This window comes from Triturus cristatus, chromosome 9 (assembly GCF_964204655.1).
Source record: "Triturus cristatus chromosome 9, aTriCri1.1, whole genome shotgun sequence".
In the NCBI taxonomy this organism is placed as follows: Eukaryota; Metazoa; Chordata; class Amphibia; order Caudata; family Salamandridae; genus Triturus; species Triturus cristatus.
Window position 1 is genome coordinate 156,950,848 of NC_140592.1, and position 20,815 is coordinate 156,971,662.

General features: G+C 44.8%; 1 protein-coding gene across 3 annotated transcripts in view; it reads left to right on the forward strand.

Annotated features, from left to right (window-relative positions):
* The window catches only part of CACNA2D3 (calcium voltage-gated channel auxiliary subunit alpha2delta 3), a 2,334,275-nt gene that overhangs the window by 1,640,603 nt on the left and 672,857 nt on the right, over nt 1-20,815 (forward strand). For all 3 annotated transcript variants that reach the window (XM_085624637.1, XM_085624639.1, XM_085624638.1), the window contains 3 exons: nt 3,431-3,502; nt 13,741-13,802; nt 16,879-16,946. In XM_085624637.1, the coding sequence (XP_085480763.1) occupies nt 3,431-3,502; nt 13,741-13,802; nt 16,879-16,946 (202 nt within the window). The remainder of the gene's footprint in view (nt 1-3,430; nt 3,503-13,740; nt 13,803-16,878; nt 16,947-20,815) is intronic.

The window sequence follows — 20,815 nt, forward strand, 5'->3', positions numbered from 1 at the left end:
AATACCGACCCGAGGAGGAGAAACCAGCCCTTCCTCATCCCCACTCCATTCCAGCATTGCCTGAACCACCGCAGACGCAGAACCCAAAACCTAACCTTCCCCGCGAACCAATGAACCTCCTGACCCTGCACTCTCCCGTCCTCTAGATCCAACCCCTGCCAAGGACATCTGACACATACCCCCTTCGCGCCTCCGGACCTGAGAATCCTCCAATGCTTCCCCTTCCCCAAGACCCCGAACCCCCTCCGCCCATGAAGGGAAAATATCCAAACCCTCCCAAGCCGGGCCCTCCCCAGCAGGCTCCAAATCACTAACAGCCCCACCTTCCTCTCCAAAACCAGCCCCTCCCGCCCCTGCAAACATAGAACCTTCCCTACCCTTGACAGGAGAAAGAAAACCCCCCAAGCGGTGTCCCAACGCCCCTAAACTCTCCATAAGAAACCACATCCTGCTGAGAGCTCCACCCCCCACCTGAGCCCACTCGCCCTCTCCAAAAGAGCTCCCCCAACAGACCCCGGCTCATCCCTCACTGAACGGGGGGAAGAAAACAATAATGGGCTATCTAGCCCTGGGTCTCCATGATCCCCTACCATCTCTGCCACTGACTCAGCCCATTTTGTCTGCATCGTGTCAAAAGACTCTGATGAAAGCTTCCCCATTATGAAGCTGCCTGCTGCCCGGGAGCCTCTCAAATTCCCTGCGCTCCACTGAGTGAAGCGCGAACTTCGAGCGTGAGAATTCCTCACCGCTCTCGCGCGACATGCCCCCTGAGGCTAGACTTCCCATACGCCTGACTCTGACGCTCCCCGCCTGCTTTCGCCTCACATTTCCCGCCTGCTGGTGCCATAGGCAGCGAGGCAGAACCCCTCTTGGATTCTCGCAGCGGGGGAGGAATGAGAACGTTCCCCCAACACCGGCCAAAACCCCTCTGCTCCAGCGCGCCACACCTCCCCACCCTCACCGCCCGCACCTCCCGCCTCCCCCGACGCTCCCACCGAACCAGGCTGTAACAAACGAGCCGGGCCGCCTTTTTAAAACACGGGCGGCCCCGCTTACTCGCCATCGTAGGTCACGGACGTTTCGGCGAAGTACAGGCGGCCGCCGCCACGCCCGCCGAAGCCTGCCGGGTAGGTCGCGACGGCCCCGCGACCTCACCTATCACAAGGTCCATCCGGCCCGCCTCACTCAGGAGCCGGAGGGACTCTAGGACGCGGTAATCTTCTGCCGCCATAATCTTCCACCGCTAATTGTACTACAGAAAAACTGCAATATGAAACTAACTCTCACAAAAATCTCCCACGCTAAGCTCCCAGCCACCAGGTCACCGAAATCCTTAAATGGTGGCTGGGAGCGGGAGCCCAAAGCCTATATACTTGGGCTTCTTTTGGGCTATAAAATAAGGAGCCCAAACGCAAAATGGCTGGCGCGAGGCAATCCCCCCCCCGCAAGCCCCTCCCAAACCGCCCTCTCCAAAAGAGCTCCCCCAACAGACCCCGGCTCATCCCTCACTGAACGGGGGGAAGAAAACAATAATGGGCTATCTAGCCCTGGGTCTCCATGATCCCCTACCATCTCTGCCACTGACTCAGCCCATCTTGCCTGCATCGTGTCAAAAGACTCTGATGAAAGCTTCCCCATTATGAAGCTGCCTGCTGCCCGGGAGCCTCTCAAATTCCCTGCGCTCTACTGAGTGAAGCGCGAACTTCGAGCATGAGAATTCCTCACCGCTCTCGCGCGACATGCCCCCTGAGGCTAGTCTTCCCATACGCCTGACTCTGACGCTCCCCGCCTGCTTTCGCCTCACATTTCCCGCCTGCTGGCGCCATAGGCAACGAGGCAGAACGCCTCTTGTATTCTCGCAGCGGGGGAGGAATGAGAATGTTCCCCCAACACCGGCCAAAACCCCTCTGCTCCAGCGCGCCACACCTCCCCACCCTCACCGCCCGCACCTCCCGCCTCCCCCGACGCTCCTCCAAACCAGGCTGTAACAAACGAGCCGGGCCGCCTTTTTAAAACACGGGCGGCCCCGCTTACTCGCCATCGTAGGTCACGGACGTTTCGGCGAAGTACAGACGGCCGCCGCCACGCCCGCCGACGCCTGCCGGGTAGGTCGCGACGGCCCCGCGACCTCACCTATCACAAGGTCCATCCGGCCCGCCTCACTCAGGAGCCGGAGGGACTCTAGGATGCGGTAATCTTCTGCCGCCATAATCTTCCACAGCTAATTGTACTACAGAAAAACTGCAATATGAAACTAACTCTCACAAAAATCTCCCACGCTAAGTTCCCAGCCACCAGGTCACCGAAATCCTTAAATGGTGGCTGGGAGCGGGAGCCCAAAGCCTATATACTTGGGCTCCTTTTGGGCTATAAAATAAGGAGCCCAAACGCAAAATGGCCGGCGCGAGGCAATCTCCCCCCCCCCCCGCAAGCCCCTCCCAAACCGCCCGGGGGGGACCTCCCTGCAGTCGGCTGCCCCCCCCCAAGCCCACCTTATGCCACTACACTGTTTACTGAGTCATATTCCCACACCTAAACCAGCCAACCAGCAATGTAAGTTAATTGACTTGCTGTTGGAAATATCTATGTACTCATGCAATGTACATGTGGCGACATACTTAGCTGGAAATTTAAATGTCTGTAGCTTCGCCTATTTTGCGAAGCATGCATGACCGGCTGTATGATGGGTGGAGAGGGGTTGGAGTTTGTTGGTAACATTCTTGTTCTAAGTCCATGCTGGTAACTAGTGGCAAGTGATGTCTTTTCAGTGGATGAGTATGGTTGCATCACAGATTATGAATGTATTGAAATGTTTATGATGCACCTTCATATACAACACAATTAATAGAGAACAATTTTCAAAAAGTGGCACAAAGGCAACATTAGGCTTTGCCCTCAAAATGCGTGACATGCTAGTAAAATGGTAAAAGTATTTTCAGATGTTTTTTCTGGAGCTTGAGGCGCATTAATGAAATACCATAAGTAAAATGTTTAAAATACAGCTGAAATATCTGAATTTCTGGCATTAATCACAGTGATACTCATCTACATATTTTGTGAGATGTAGATGTGTGCCATTTTCCAATGCTTCTGCCATAAGGATGCTTTCACTTGCTGTTTAAGGCCCAATTATAGGAATGGCTCAAAGGATTGAATGTTAAATGAAAATTCTATAAAATAATTCAGATACTAGTCACTTCTAAAAATGTCGACAAGTTTCCTGTGTTGGAAGATCCACATGGATATCATTCCAAAATATATTATTTGGGAAAACAGATGGCCTTCGCCCTGATTCGGCCCACTTGAATTTGGGTGGCTAATCTGGAGAAAAGAGACCCAGTGAACAGTTTAGCAGTGTTTTGGCAAAAATGAGTATGAGAAAATGGGCATAAATACATTTTAAAGAAATATATGTATTCTCTTTGTTCAGCTGCGGAATGCAATGGTAAATCGCAAAACCGGAAAGTTTTCCATGGAAGTCAAAAAGACTGTGGACAAAGGAGTAAGTATTTTCTGAAACATGAAAAAAAAACCTTAGTTTTATTATTTTTAAAATGTTTTCAATGTGATGGAATATACTTTGTGTTCTGTGATCATCTATTTTAAGTTCTTTATATGTAGATATATTTCTTCCATTTATACATTTATATATGTTCTGGTCATATCCGGTGTCAGTATTAGTTGCAATGAACTGGACATTATAAAAGTGTCCACATAAAATAATTGATAGAATATAAACTTTGTAGCTGTTTCAGTGATGACAATAATGTTCAGAATCTTTATTTGGCCAAGCTGTGTTTGGGGGGGAACAGTATGTTGTGAAGAATGGACACTGTGGCATAAGCTGACATGATTTGGACTTACAATAGGAGTTTTTCTTTTACATTGAATGCTCTATTGTGATCATGTTGGTTATGAGGCTCCCTGGATTTTCCAGAGGTGCCCTAAACGTGTAATGTGACTTGTGACTTCATCAATCGTGTCATAAGCAATTTGATATGAGATCACAAGAAGCCGAAGACCTGGCTTTTCAAATAATCTGACCTGGAACACAGCTGCCTACCCACCTCCAAAGTGCCTGGATTCCCTCATGGGTGATTAGCACGATCTACAAATAGACGTAGCATAACATAACAGAACACAACATTACGTAGCATAACATAACTTAGCATAACATAATATTATAAAGAGGCTATAAAAGGGATATTTTTTGTGCGTTCATCAGTGATGCTGCTGAAAATGTAAATTGTAATTCCTTACATGCATCCCTAAAATTATTTCTAGCTATAGTAATCCATGTCAGTTTTCAGACCAATTGAAGTGACTTGGTTGAAAATGCTATATGGGCTATGTTTGGTGTCATGTCTCATATTCTGCCTGACATAGCCAAGCTCATGAATACATGTTTTGTATGGTCATAATCATCCACTACTACAGAATTTTACAGCAAACCTAAAGAATGTAAATCATTATTTATACATAGTTTCTTACTGTGTAACAGACATGGTAAATGTGAGAAGCTGGCCTGGTATATGATGTCCACTAATGTAAGTGGGCACCTTGCACCAGCCCAGACAACCCTTATGGTGATTAAAGAGGTCTTAGGCAACCTTAGAGAGCTCTCTAAGTGGTAGCTGTGGAGACCAGCCTTCAGGTTTAGTTCAGAAGGAGTGTAAAGCAGCTTGTTTTACTAGAATGCAATCTTATGGTATAGATTAAGTGAAAAAGAATCACACAAAGTATTTTAAAAAATATGTATTTATTATATAATACTCTCTAACACATAGAAATATCTCCTACCCGGAGATATGCACAATACACACAGTACTTCAGCAAAGAAACAGTAAATAGCACAAAATACACAGTGGACCCGGGGGACCAAACCATATACTAATAACGTGATATAAGAACCAAGACTCGGGTCAAGACAATATTGAGAGGACGTCGAAGTGCTGGGACTCCAAGTAACCACCCAGTGTGTGCAGTGTGGGAACACGACACGTGCTCCAAACAACTCTACCCTTCCCAGTGAACCATGAAGAAACCACATGAAAGACAGAAGGTTGGAGAGCCACCCCACCTGTGGATACCCTAGTACTCACGTTACCTACAACAGAGAAGCCAGGTGCATACGTGTGAAGTTGTGTCCGAAACTGCCATCGAACCCAATGGAGGACTTCAGGAAAATGCTGCTGCTGGAAGAGGAGAAAGTGTCCGGTGGAATCCGAGGATGGATTCTTGATGAGAGGTACCTGCAAGCAGAGGGGACTGTGTCTATGTCACTCAGGAGTGACCAGGAGACTTGGAAGATGGATGCCCTCCGATGTCGGATGTTGCAGGATGGATGACGATGACCTTGACTCTGCAGCAGTGAGAACCAGACGACGCTGAGCAGTTCCTGGAGCCGTGCACGAGCTGTCCCACAAAGGATGTCGAGTGCTGAGGGGTTGGTGTCCGGTGGGAGCACCAACAAGGCTGAGCAAAGGCAAGCAATGCAGGAATCAAAGAAGGAGCAACATCGGGAAGAGCAAGGTCCAGGGGACTCACCAAAGGCTGGGGAGTCAGCGCAGGCCCCAAGCAATTAGGGGAGCCCAAAAGAAACAAAGATGACCCTCAAGTGGAACCACAGGCCGGAGGCACTGGAGTTGCGAGAGGACCTCAAGTAGCTCACCAAAAGATGCAGGCCACTATGCACACAATGTAGGGTGGCTGAAGATTCTGGTGGCTGGAGGTGCTCGAGCTTGGGGCTGCTTGGTGCCCGAAGATATTCTTGGAAAGAAGCCAACAAGCCTTTCCAAGTGCAAGTTGGATGCAGTGCACAGGGGTTTGGTTATCGCAACCCCCACAAGAGATACTGGCCTCAAACTTGGTGAGTGCACAGGGTGGGCCTCAGGAGTCTGGAGGAGCTCATGATCTGCAGACCGGTCGACTTAGTTGCGGTGCCTGCAAATGCAGGGGAGTGACTCCTTCACACCAAGGGAGATTTCTTTAAGTGTCTTTAATGCTTCACAGGCCTTTGAAAGTTCCTGTATGATGCACAGGCATTGACGATGCAGTGGTGTCTGATCTGAATCTTATCCCACGAAAAATCTAGAGACCTACACCCAGGTACCCTTAAGTTCCGTAGGGAAAGGTTTGGGAAGATTCAGGGGACCCTCCCAGGGAAGAGTCTGGACAGGGGGGAGGTTACTCCTATGTCCTTTATCCAGTTTCACGCCAGAGCTGGAGCCAATGGCTCCCAGGACTTGTTTGAACACCAAATGTGCCCCTTGTGCAGACTGAGTGGTGCTGGCAAGTGCACCCACCCCATCCCAATACACAAAATCCTGTCTGGGAGGTGGTCACAACCCTTCCTGTGACAGGATGCCTATTGGTCTGCCTTCCCCTGCTCAAGCTTGGCTCAACAGCAGGACAGCAGAATCGTGTCTGTGGGCGGCAGCAACCATTTTGTGCTGTCCGGGTCAAGAAGGCCGGTACCGGGAACACTGAGAGCCTAACAGAGAGTTCTTCCTGTGCTTGGAATCATTCCTCCCACACCAATTACGGTGTGGGGGTATGATTCCAACATGTTTGATACCAAACATGATAGGATTCGTTGCAGCTGTTTTTGAGATGGCCATGCGTAATTACACGGTGCCCCTCTATATAGTATATGGCTGCTTCACTGACAACCCGGGAGAATGGACTCGGTAGGCTGCCGGGGTGTACTGCTCATGCAGGGGCACCCTCTCACTTAGAACCAAGCACCCTGCTTTCAGGACTGCAAAGGCCAGCTATGGGGTGACTTATAGGTTTTAAGTGCAGTGACCCTAGATATAAGAAACCTTTATCTTTAGTAAGTGGTGCTAGCACCAGCATACACAGGCTGCAATGGCAATTTTGAATGGTCTCTCATGGGTGGCATAATACAGGCTTCAGCCCATGGGAGACTTCTGGGGTACCTATGCCCTAGGTACCTTAGTACCATTTACTAGGGACTTATAAGGGTACCCCAGCATCCAATCTGGAATGTACCTAAGGACTGAACACAGCAATTTAGGGAGAAAGCAGATAGACTTGGGTCCTGATTAGCAGGATCCCAGTCAGACAAGTCAAAATACAGCTTAGCATCAGTCAAAACGTGGGGGTAATCATAGAAGCAGATCCTACTTTCCTACATTAAATGAACAAAACTGCTTCAAAATTTTGTATGACAGCTCAATTTATCTCTCGACCACCATTTAAGAGTGAGATCACTGATAGGAATGGAGCCCACACTGGGCAATATTAGTGATTACTTCCTTGTCTCCATGAGGGCTCACAATCTGACAGCATTATCATTTCTATACCTGTCAGCAGAGCCTCGCATGTTCGACATGTATATCTTGCTTAAATGTAATCAGGAGTGAGGACCTGGGGTAGACCTATAGATATTGCAAAAAAAGAGTGCAAATATATGACCTTCTCATTTGTTTTAACAACTTTTAAACTTGTTCCTGCTGCTAACGGGCTGATTTGGGGGGGGCTCAGTGAGGTTTGCTGCTACTTTGCTCATTTGCACTGACACGGGGAGCGGGACGGCCATCTTTGAGGCACTTGGGTTAGCGCTCTAGTTGCTCAAGGGAAGGCTATATATCACACACGCTGGTGCGGACACGCAGTGGACGCGCGCAGCGGGCGCGCCTAAGGCAAGCCCGTCTGCTCCCGTCTGCGCTCTGTCCGGGGCCGGTTCCCCAGCTCATTTGATCTCAGTTTGCCTGCACTACTCTAAAAACGAACTCCTCATGCTTAATAAAGAAGGAGGTCTCTCAGGCTGTGCAGGGTATGTGTGTGGCTCAGGCGGAGGAGGCCAAGGCGGAGAATGCTTGAACTGCAGCGTCCAACTGCCCATTATTCTTGAGCAGATGGTTAAAGGGCATGTTTTTAAACGGGGGGAAAGAACTCGTAGGGCTAAACGTGGTATAGTTAAATGTGTTCTTATAAATGCCAGGTCTCTGGTTAAACACGCCACAGAATGTGCGGTATTCTTAGAGGAATTTGACATTAAAGTGGCATTTATTACAGAATCATGGGCCGACTCGACCTCTGGTCCGGATCTGGTAAAGGCCACCCCTCCAGGCTATGTCTGTTACACTTTGAACAGACCCACGAAGAGGCGTGGGGGCCTTGCAATTATTTACCAGGGCGATTTGAACCCCATTTTTCAGCCAGCCCCCAACACTTTTTGTGAGGCATTGTTGTTTAATTTTAACATGAAGCATTCGAAAAGTTTTAAGGGGCTATTGCTCTATCGTCCGCCAGGTCCTAGAGCTGGGTTCCTGGATACAATAGGCACCCTACTAGAAGAAGGAATGTGTGCAGACTCATTCACAGTTCTGGGGGTTTTTAACTTCTTTCTGGAGGATTTAGGGGATTCAGATACGCTAAACCTCCATTAAATCCTGTAGACCGGGGACTTGAAACAACAGGTGGAAGGTCCCACGCACCTCAAGGGGCATACTTTGGACGGGATTTACACGAACAATCCCGATCTCACCGTAAATGAGGTTGTTCCTCTGGCTTGGTCAGATCACAGGGCGGTTATCTTCGAGTTGTCTGACTCTAAAGCATCGATACCTAGTCCGGGGTCTCCCAAGATGTTGGAAATCAGATCCTGGAGGGATTTAAACGTGGCCCGGTTTGAAGAGGAACTTAAGAGTTACTTTCTTCCATTCCCGTCGGACATTGATAAGGCAGTGCAGGGTTACTCTGACTGGCTTGATAAAGCCTGCAAAAATTAGTCCCCGTGAAAAAGTGGGCCCCCAGGCATACCAAGCCCTCTGCCCCCTGGTATTCGGATAAACTCAAGACTCAGAAGCAGGCATGTAAGAAACTCCAACGGGTTTGGAGGAAGGAATACAAAAACTCAGACAAAAAAATTTATAAACAGAGCCTTAAAAGTTATAAAGACTTATTGTTGGAATCAAAAAAGGAGTTCTGTGCCCATGAAATCCTCCAAGCAAAATCAAACGCAAAAGAACTATTTAAAACAGTGAAGAAGCTAGCGGTACCTAATGCGCCGAAGGTTATTAGCATCCTAGGCCTGTGAAATAAACTGGCATCCTGGATTCAACAGAAGGTGGGAGGTATTTACTCCTCCTTCTCTACAGGTCAGTCTGGTACCGGAATTCCCTCGGCAGTACGGCAGATTGCTACACCGGGCTGACTTTTGATTTGTTTCTCCCCTTAGAAAGCGCAGATACTCTAAAAATTCTGAACTCAATTAGTTCGGGCTCCCCCACTGATCCTTGTCCGGTTTTGATTGCGAAAACCATCTCGGAATTGATAGGGGCGGCTTTACATCCGTTGATCAACGACATCTTGATCTCGGGGCATTTCCCAAAGGCTTGGAAAACTGATTTCATTCTTCCCTTATTGAAAAAGCCAACGATGGATCCTTCAGACCCGGGCAGCTATAGGCCGATCTCGCGGCTTCCAATGCCAGCAAAAATCGTTGAGAAGGCTATGAATAGCCAGTTGAGCACCTATCTACATACCAACCACATACTCGACTCAACGCAATTCGGTTTTAGAGCTGAACATAAATACGGAACTGGCCCTAATTAAGTCCTTAGACGAAGTTAGGGAGGCCCTGGATGGTGGTGGTAAAGCTGCGATGATCTTGTTGGATCTCTCGGCAGCCTTCGACACGGTCCATCATGTGATTTTGATGGACCGTTTGTCGGAGGTGGCAGTACAAGGGGTGGCTTGGAAACTGCTATGCTATTTTCTGTCCGATAGATCCCAGACTGTCAATTTGGGTGACCATAAATCTGATTCCTTCTGCCTTCCCTGTGGGGTCCCTCAGGGATCCTCACTAAGTCCCACCCTTTTTAACATTTATATGATTCCGCTGGCCGGTCTTATAAAATCACATGGCTTTCAGCTAACGTCCTATACGGATGACACTCAAATAGTGTTATCTTTCAAGGTCGGCAAGGAAAAAGAAACGAGAGTGCGTTTTCACGATTGTATGAAGGAGATAGCTGGATGGATGGCCTCAAACTGTTTAAAACTTAACTCGTCCAAAACTGAGATTATTGTCTTTGGAAATAATCCCAACATTTGGACCCCTAACTGCTGGTTGGCAGAATTGGGCAGCTGTCCCCTCCCCTCGCCGAAATCAAAAAATGTGGGCGTAACCGTAGACTGTAAACTGACCTTCAGCGATCATATAAGCACCATGGTTTCTGCCTGTTTCATGTGGCTACGAATTCTAAGGAAAATTAAACCTTACTTTTCAGAAGGGAACTTCAGGACGGTGGTCACGGTGCTTATCATGTCAAGAATGGACTACTGTAATGGCATTCTTATGAATGCCCATCAGCATCTGGTCAACAGGCTGCAGATGGCTCAAAATGCGGCAGTATCTGCAGGACAAGTTTAGATGGTATGTTCCTACTAGGACCCTTCGGTCCTCTAGCACGAAAAAAGTCTTGACGCCTCTTGTTAAAAAGGCCAGCTGGGGTGGTAGGAGCTTTACGACCGGCGCATCCGTGGCGTGGAATAACTTGCCTTTCTCCTTAAGGAATGCCCCTAGTCTTCTCCTGTTTAGGAAGGGTTTGAAGACCTGGCTTTTTACTCAATGATTTTCCACCTCCTCCGGTCAGGCAATTGTACAGCGCCAGGACACCTTAGGGTAACCGTTGCGCTCTATAAATCCTATTAACATAACATAACATTAACATGACAAAGGTAAAGTGGAAGAGTCTACAGGCTTATTAACAATTGTGCGTAAACATAGACAACACAAAATCCCTGACTGAAATACCTTTGATAAACTTGATTTCAGTATGGCCAGACTCAAAACTTGCCTGTGCTCATTGTATTAAAGGATGGAGGTAGCAACAATAAATGCAGTCAAGCATTAGTAAAATAAAATGAATTTCTAAACTTTTGCATATATAAGTATAGTGACAATATGTTATAGTGACAATATATTAACTATGTCCCTAGAGGTTGTGGTTTAAAACTGGGTAATGGAAAAAAAACAGACATAACTATTTTTAAATTAATTCTATAGAGCCACAGCCTGAATGAATGTTAGTAGGTGACCATTTTAAATGTTGGAAGGAAGTAGAAAGATGATAACATTCTCTAGGTGCCTCTAAGGGTCCTTGAACTGTACAGTGAAAAGTGGGCATGCCATGAGTAAAGTTTGACCAGTAGACAAACTGAAATTTTTAGGTCTCACCTGTCACAGCACATGTGATGCATGTGCTTTCTTTTGTGAGAAATAATGTATACATTTATGGAGAGCAGCCCGCCCATTGCTTACCATTCATTGGCTTCAATGTACCTCTTATTTGCTGCATTGTAATTGTCCAGCGGGTGCTTGTTTCAATTGTCCTTCTTTCGGCTGGAGCATGGACCAAATACTGATTGTTTCAACTTGATTGCTATCCTTCCACTGATTGCGCTGTGATTGAGGTATTATTTTTATTTTTGATTCTTCCACTGTTGCCTTTTCCCTTCACCCCCTTTTGCTTTTCCGCTCCCACACCCAGTGTTCTAATTGCTTCTTTCCCTACCACCCGTGGATCATTTTGCCTCTTCCCCTCTGACTCCCCCATTGTCATTGTTGCTTCTCCACCTCCCGTTCCCCTGCCTCATTGCCTGTGTTGCTTCTACCTCCTCCATCCCCACTGTTGTCCATGTTGCTCCTTCCTTTCCCACCTCCATCCTCTCATTGTCCGTGGTACTGATCTGTCAACCACAATCTGAAAAAGAAAGCACTATAATGCAGACACTGCTGCCCGCCTCTTAGTGATTTATTATTTGTCCTGCTGCCCTTTCTATTCCACCCTTCATCTCATTGTCAATGTTGATCACCCCACTCCTGTTGTCTGTGTTACCCACCCCCACCCACCTTAAAAAAGGTTCACTTCTTGCCCAATTCCTCTGTTCGTCTGCCTGCTAGCAGGCTGGCTGCAGGTTGTATACACCATAAGTTTCTAATTCGCTTAATTGTAGCTCACCATGATTAGACAGTGAAAAAACTCTGCATTGTAGAATGCACATTCAGAGGGCTTCTTCTACCTTTGTGGTCTCTTCAGCTGTGATATAAATGTCAGGTGGTATACCCATCAAGCTCTATGGTAAGCTTTTTCTGAAGGGCAAAGGTTTTAAACAGTAACATGATAGCAGTGATGTTCACCTCACAGCCTCAAGTCAACATTTTCAGACCTCTCATTGACAAACGTTCTTGATATCTCCACACTTGGGGCCGGATGTAATAAAGGCTGATTGCAAACTAAAGGTCGAAATTTGCAAAAAAGAATTTTGCGACCAGGGTGCTATTATAATCTTACTGATTTGGTGGAAAGCAACGAAGGACCATCTCTCCAAATTCCTTTAACCAAGCTTCAGTCCAACAAAAACTCAAACAAGATATCGCTTAAGATAAACAAAAAGAAAGGCAAACCCAAGTTTGTAAGATGTTTAAAGAAGTGAGTTGCATCTTGAATTTACATTCAGGCATTCTATTTCATGACTGGTCAGGTTTTAAGCTTTGAAGTGAGCCAAAATGGATTGACATCTTTAAAAGACTTCAATTTCCTTAATTTGTGTGTGCTTCAATTTTAAGGCAGGTAAAGTTAAGTTGTTTTTAATGTTTTGTAAAGTGGACTATGAGAAACATAGAATCTACCTATCAGGGAAGTTACCTTTGTTTTATTTTTTTCATTGAAGAATGTCTTTGGTTCTAAGATGTGCTTAGGTTACAAAGAAGCATTTTTAACCTTTGAATGAAACAATCTATTCCCTTATTGAATTTCATTCTAACCTTTTACTTGTTAAAACAATATACTACAAATGTTCCCAGGATGGTCTCAACTATTTGCTACTTTCCCTTGCACATACATAGTGGGACCAACATGTAATATAAATGGGATACACGCTTTAGGAGTTTTCTTGGCAAATATTTAAACAATTTCTTTTTTGTTATAGGCAAATTTTACGCTTAAATAAAACATAAAAACAATGGCCCACATTTGTAATGTGGTTTCTTAAAGGACCTTAGTTGATTAATCCTCATTATTTTCTAATTGAGAATTGTTTTCAGTTTTGAAGATTTCAAATCCATGCTTAAAGTGAAACATACATTTGTTTAGAAAATCTCTGCATACGAACTTTAATCCAAAACCTAGGCTATGGTTAGTTACACATTTTCAACAAAAGAACAAATCTTTCATTACAATGAGCATAATACGTTGATGTTATCAATATTCTCAAACTTACAGGCTATAGAATGTTCAGTTTCAGGCCCTGTGCAATCTCAGTGACATTTTAACATGTCTGTTTTTCAAATGGTCCAATCCTATTGTATATTCTTGTGTAGATTTACTGCATGTTAACTAATATCTGGTCAAATGAATGTCCAAGTCGATCAATGTTCTAAAACATATCTTTCCACCTTAATTCATTTGAATCCTCAACTAGGCATGTGCTTTCTCTGCCTTGTATTTTATTTTCAGCGTGTCAGGTGTCTATTCAAAATGTTATGTACCACACTGTATCATTTTATTAATTACTATAATTCAGGATGCTCAATATTTATGCTAAGCTACAGGGTGTCAATTCCGATAAAAGTTCTTTAGAAAAGCACATTGATAAAATTATTTTCTTCGCTAAGTTTTGTTTGACTTGTGTTTTATTCTAATGTAAAAAAATCACATTGACTCCATATCTTTCGTTTTCTCCCTAACTTACATTTGAACAAAGAAACGTGTATTGATGATGACCAATGACTACTATTACACCGACATCAGGGGTACTCCTTTCAGGTATGGTGCAAGACTGAACATACAATCTATTATTCCAATTAGAAACATAAGCCATCATTGTTCAATATAAGTTGGTAAATGGTGCTGTACAGAATTGAAGACATCAAAGTGCAAAAACTGAGGCATAGCACTCATTACGAAAAGATAGCAAAATGAATAAAATGCTAAGAATGCTATAAAAGAAAATCTATTTTTGCACTTGGATTTTAGAAACACATATTCTTTGTTTATCCTTAGTAAACACATCCCATGCTTTTCTGGAAGGGACGCACATAGTTCTCCCTTCTAAACTGTCTTTAAAGTGAATAACAAAATGCTGCAAAACTAGTTGTTGCAGAAAAACTAATCTCAACAAACTCACTTTTAGTGAAAGCATTGGTGGAAACTACTTTGGCATAAACACTTTTTGTGACAAACTAAAAAATATTGCCTTCTTTGTGAAGTTTGTGGGTGAATTCACATTTTGCCCACTCCTTCTTCTCTGTTGTAGGGACAAAACAAATTCTACAGTTGGTAGCTTTATGCCTTTATTTCAATAAATTAATATGTTTTAAAGAAATTGCATTCCTTACGCTGATTTTCAACTCATTCACTTTAACTTAATCAAATCAAATCCTAGTGGGATTATAATGTGCTAGTGCAAACATACAAAACTTTTCAGTGCTTTTAATATCAGGACTTATATATCTTTATTTCAGTGCAGTGCAGCCCAAATTACAGTCTATGTCTGTACTGAATATATTAGTATATTTAATATTAGTTTTCTTTCTGTTTCTGCAAAGGAGTTTCGTTTTGAAATATTGGCATGCCACTATGTTCTCTTATATTCGTAATATGTGACTATTAATAGCAAATAAACATTCCACTCTCAGAGCAGTGTATTGCCCTTAACTCCAGCTTATTCTGAATATGACAGTGGACCTCATCGTACTGCTTCTATACTGTGTTTAATGTTTTCTGTTCTAACTCATCCAATAACTCAGCTGAGCTTCTGGCATTCATAGAGGTTATTTGTCAATTTCCACGTTTCCAGCAATTTAATTGAGACTTAGCATGTAGTAATTCACAGATGACTGAAAGGAGGAGGGAGAAACTGAACTGGGCTAAGCATATTGTCATACCTCACAAGGATTGTGAGTTTCAGTTTTTGTTTTATATCAAAGCTTCTTTGTCAACGCTTTCCATAAAGGCCTATCAATAGGGATTATAATAATGCAATTCTCCCCAGGAAGAGCTTGTAACCGTTCTATGACCCTGATTGACAAGCTTGATGCAGTATCTTTGGAATGTGAATTTTTGGTTAAGAATATTAATTAGGATTAAGTACTTGTTCACTGGGACGTATGCATGAGTACATTTATCTATCCTGTGCTGTATAACACCTACATTAATGACATTTTATCAAAGTATCCTCTTCAGGTATTTTTAGAGCCTACTATACGGCAACAATTTAGAGAGGTTAGTGAGGTTGATTCAACATTTAAGCAAGCGGTCTTTACAGTCTCTTGGAAAAGAATACCTGTATACTTATGTAAGCATAGTGCAACAATTCTGTATTTGTCAAAGGTGTTCAATTGAAAGCTCTAACACCTGAAATTCTCCAGAGAGTGCCAATGTTTTACACTACCCACATGTCAGTATGAACCATGTTCGGGTGAAAGAGGCATAAGTAGTCTACTGGCTAAGTTGCACACTATGGAAGAGATTTGGGTTCAGACCTCGGCCTTTAAGTTATTCAGAAGTGTCTGATCAAGTACGAGTCATATTAGTTTTCACTTTTTCTCAGTTCTTGTATCTGCCAAGAATGAGACTCAGGCTACATTTTTTGTTATGCCGGCGTAATATTGTATTATTTCCAACATTTTCATTACGCTTGTTATGTGAAATTTCTTGCTCAACTAAGCAATGTTGTAACATTGCTGAATAAGACTCTTCAGTTAACACTCATGCTCAACATTTTCTGACGTCAAGGTCTTCTTCTCAGGCTCTCTCTCTATTGCTAATACAGTGTTATATCTATTCTTAAACTAGCAATGTGTGTGAATACCTGTAAAAGAAAGTCATGTAAGCAGAAATGTTAAACATTTTGTATGCAGAATGGAAAATGGGCCAGTAACGGCAAGTTTAAAATATTAAATCAATGCTGCACATTTGATATGCACATTAACTTTTAAACACAAAATGAATATGACTTGCCAGTACATTAGATCCATATTGCATGTTGCTAATGGTAAATCTTTAATAAGCATTTGTAATTATGGCTAAGAGCTACAATTGATATTAAGTATATCCATTATTTTTTCTAGAGTAAACACATTCAAATTATGTGAAGACGGGGTATTCATCAAGTTTCCAGAGAGTATCTAATTTAATTTGGTTAAGGCACACAGTGTTATGTATGAATTCTACAGTAAATGCTCTCCATTAATGATGTCAAATGCAACATTGCCTATTAATGTTGTTAGGCCACACAGGAAACATGTGCTAAGTGCATGTTTTGGTTAGGTATTTGTGATGTGTAAAGGTGGGGTCAAAATTATGCTGTACTGCAGTGAATTCTTTAAACTTCACCAGGGCTCTGTAAGATCAGACTACGGGGTGTGTAGGTTTGAACTGTATCAGGACCCAATTTCTACTTGCAGATGTACCAAGCAAGTGAGTGATTGCTTATTCATTAAAGGCTTATTGAGTTCTTGACAATTGACAGTAGCAAAAATGTACTGGATAGACAGATACTTTGTTTCTCAGTTTATTCAGGTGAGTGTTTCAAAGTTAAGATGTAGCCTATCCCACTGTGCTAATATTTGTATAAGATAAACAAGCTGCATTTAGTTAAAAGAAGTGTATGCATATCAGATTTAAAGAAGTATGTTTAAAAATTCACTTGACTAAAGCTGGGTGCGTTTTACAGACCATTTTTGGTGTTTATCGTGTCTGTCAAGTATTAATACAATAAACAAATATAATGTTCCACGTTAAACACTTGAAAAGCAGTGCGCTAAATGTAATTTAAGTAGTGTGCCATGTTGTGTGCCAGTGACTTTGAAATTGACTTGTTTTTCTTTATTTTATATAGTTTAGGTGTGGCTCTCTCAAGAGGACATGGGAAATATTTCTTCAGAGGGAATGTCAGCATAGAAGAAGGTAAGGTATTGAGTACATGAACCAGTCTTATTATGCCAACTCCAAAAACTGTCCAAAAAATTTTCAGAATAGTTGTAATGTTTGCTCTAGTTACAGCTGAAAAAAGGAGTCACTGAAAACGATATGTTAAACTATTATTTCTAGTTAAGGTTTGCTCAATCAATCAACCATTCAATCAATGAATTACTCATTTCTTGTACTTGCTTTTAATTAATAGCTATACACAAATTGCTGATGAAAATCATAATCTAAGGGATGGTGGCCGAGCAGGCGACTAAGATGGCCACCTGGTTTTGAAGCTCTGATGGGCACTCCGGCTCTGCGCTGTATTCCTGTGATATTTGCCTGAACGATGCAGCGAGATGAGACGCGCTGACCAGCTGAACACCTTCTGACTCTGCCGGTCGAAAAACGAGGCTAAGAGGTGCCCCTAAACCTGAGATGCGGCACGGTGCGGAGCCCGGGGGTGCAGCCTCTCCAGAAGTGAACTACGCCAATAGCGCGCAGACGAGCCTGAGTGGGCCGGGATTGGGCCGATCGAGGTGAGCGGGCCAGAGGCTGCGGTGAGCAGGCGCCGTCGGTGACGCTGACACTCATCTTCCCCCCCGCCCAGCGGTGCTTAGGTTGCAGCTTCGCCATCACAGCTGACTTCGCGCCTCTCCCATCTTAAAGTGCGGGCGGGGACAGGGCCCGCCTGCCAGCTATGGTAGCACCCGGATGGGACGGGCTGAGGCACTGGCGGGGGGGGGGAAACAGCTTGCAGAGAACCCGCTGCACGCTCTGCCTATCGACCGGGCTCGGGGGGACTGTGCCCGTCTGGGAACTTGTGCGGCGCCTCGTCTAGGCAGCAGCCTCCACTACTAACTGTCTGCACCCACATTGCACAGAAATAATAACTGGAACCTGCGCCTGCATTCCAGAGTTGATGGGCCCGATGTTGGGCATGCTGCCTTAGCGACATTTTGGCGCGGTGCCGTGCACAACACACCGTGCTGTGAGGACCTCCCCCTTGGCTAATGGATCCAGGGCAGCAGCACTTATGGTAACCAATTGCCCAATTTGCCTGCATAGTGCGCCCACATGCGTTGAGTCCCGGGTGCCTCGTGTGTCTCTCGGAGCAACAGGATAATCGCCTCAGCATACAAGTACAAATCAGTCTATACTTTATCACTGTAGTTTTATGGTGCTGCGTTACTCTTTGGCTTCCCACCTTTATTGAGTATCTCCTGCTCCTCCACCAGTCTGCCTGAGGTCACAAATTTTCTCAGTCCGCTCCTACAATCAGCCCTTGCACCCTACGCTGCTGTATGGCACTGTAGTGAATTTGTACATAGGTGGCACTGACTGGAAGGTCATTCCCATATCCTGTTGCCTGCCCTGTTACTCTGCGGCATGGGACATTCAGACCCCAAGCAAAAAACGCTCCCATTCAAAAAGATAGTCGGCAGGGCCCTGTCACACAGCTCCAACATGGCAGACAACGCACAAAGTGTAGACCAGGCGGATGGCTCCTCTGAGGGGTCTGCCTTTCTGCTCCAGGAAATGAGTGCAGGCTTCAAGGCGCTGGAAAGCCGGTTTGATCTGCTAGTCCAAAACATATCCAGTTTGGGGTCCAAGATACAGGTCCACGACAGACGGCTGGATGTAGCAGAGGCCCGCATCTCTGACATTGAGGACAGGACGGCCCAATCTTTTAACTGTTTGGAACATGTAGAGCGCATCATCAAAGAAGTGGCTATCAAGAATGAGGACCTCGAAGCCTGCAGTCGATGCAACAATATACGCATCCTCGGGGTTCCGGAGACGGCCACTTCTGGTCGCATGGACCTTTTTGTCGAGACACTTTTAATGGATCTGTTTGGTAAAGAAACTTTCACTTCTGGATTATAGTACTAGGAATACGTTATCCATCCTATTATACTGTACTTAGATAGCTAGATGATAGCCTTAGCGTTGCCACCCCCCATGGTGTATCCTTTGGATTTGAATATGCTGGTTCTGGGGTACCATTTATGGGGATCGCCATGTCAGCTAAAAGTCGATTGGTACTTCATGTTTAGTTTTTCGTTTGGGATTAGCCCTACTCCGTTCGGGGTATGGCTGGGTGGGGAGGGATCAGGATTGCACAAACTGTTTATTGGTTCTGATGTGACATTCACTGTTGCAGTTTCCGTTGCTCCTTATGATGAGTCTGTTGCTCCTATCAGATGGCCAGGTTGGATAATATAACGGGCCCCTCAGACCTTTCCCTGGTATCCTGGAATGTACGAGGGCTCAACGACAGTTATAAACAAAGACAAGTGATACACTATTTATTACGACATAACATTGATATCGCCTATTTACAGGAGACACATCGTCCCAAAACTGACACAACACGCTTCGGTACAAGCTGGCGAGCTCACAGATACTTTGTCAATTTCAGCAATTATGCAAGGGGGACGGCCATTTTTATTCACAAGCTGGTCCCCTTTAGTTTCAGTTCGCTTATCCGGGACGACATGGGCAGGTATTTAATTGTCACAAGGTCCCTGATCAAGGTCAGTCAGACCCTCTCTTTCTCAGGTGGTCTGATCTACCGCCCACCTGGAAATGCCGCGAAATGTCTCGGCTCCCTTAATGACGCACTCGGACACTTCCTACTCCGATACCCACATTTCACCCTCTTGGGCGATTTTAACCTGCATCTCGAAATACCTGTTGACCCCTTCACCAGTAATCTGCAGCAGACATTGGATATTTTCAACCTGCAACAAAGCGTCAAGCTGCCCACTCATTCCCTTGGTCACACCCTGGATGGTGTCTGTTCCAATTTCCCAGCCATCTCCACCTTACCTCCCATTCCCCAAATCTGGACTGATCACAGCCTGATCCTGTTCCATATCCTCAACGTCCCCCCTTCTAACTGCAAAAAACCAACTCTCCAACACATTCACTCCATCAATTGGAAAACTGTTCAGGAAAGTTTTATTTCTCATCCCTTTTCCCCTACTAACGCCCCCCCTTCCTCTGGTAACATCGATAAAGATGCAGTCTCTCTTAACAACTGGCTTTCTCAAGAAATCTCAAAACGATGTCCACCTAATAAAAAAGACAACACCCTTAAGAAAACGAAAATTAAAGCCCCTTGGTATACGCCTGATCTTACCGCCGCACACCTACTCTGCAGGAAAGCAGAACGTAAATGGCGTAGATCCTACGAAAATGACGATCGGAACAACTACATTTTTCAGAGGAAAAATTATCTCTCAACCATTAAATCAGCAAAAAGAACCTACTATGTAAACGCCATTAAAGAGGCCAGCCAAAAACAACAAACCCTCTTCTCCATAGTAAAATCTTTCACCAAACCAAAAGCTCTTCAACCAGATATCCCCCCGTCCCAAGAACTGTGTGATAAGATCTCCGACTACTTTGAGGAAAAAATCAGCTCTATCCACACAAACTTCCCCCCTTCCCCTCCGGTGTACTCAATCTCGGGTAGACAAATCTCGCCCGACCGCAAACAGCCTTAAACTTTTCACCCCGGTGACCCTAACTCAGACCAGAGAAGCGATCCTTTCATGCAAATCGGGCTCCCCTTCTGACCCTTGTCCCCCCAAGATCCTCCACACCATCATTGATGAAATCAACCCCATCATTAATGAAATAGTCAACCTCTCCCTCAAATCTGGCTCTGTCCCTCTCGCTTGGAAAAAGGGTGTGGTTAAACCTCTTATGAAAAAGGCAAACAAACCCCCCTCTGACTTAACTAACCTTCGTCCCATCACCCTGCTACCTGCGCTGGGCAAAATAACAGAACAGTTAGTCCATAAAGAGCTCAAGTCCTTCCTTGATGCCCACAACCTACTTCACCCCCAGCAATCCGG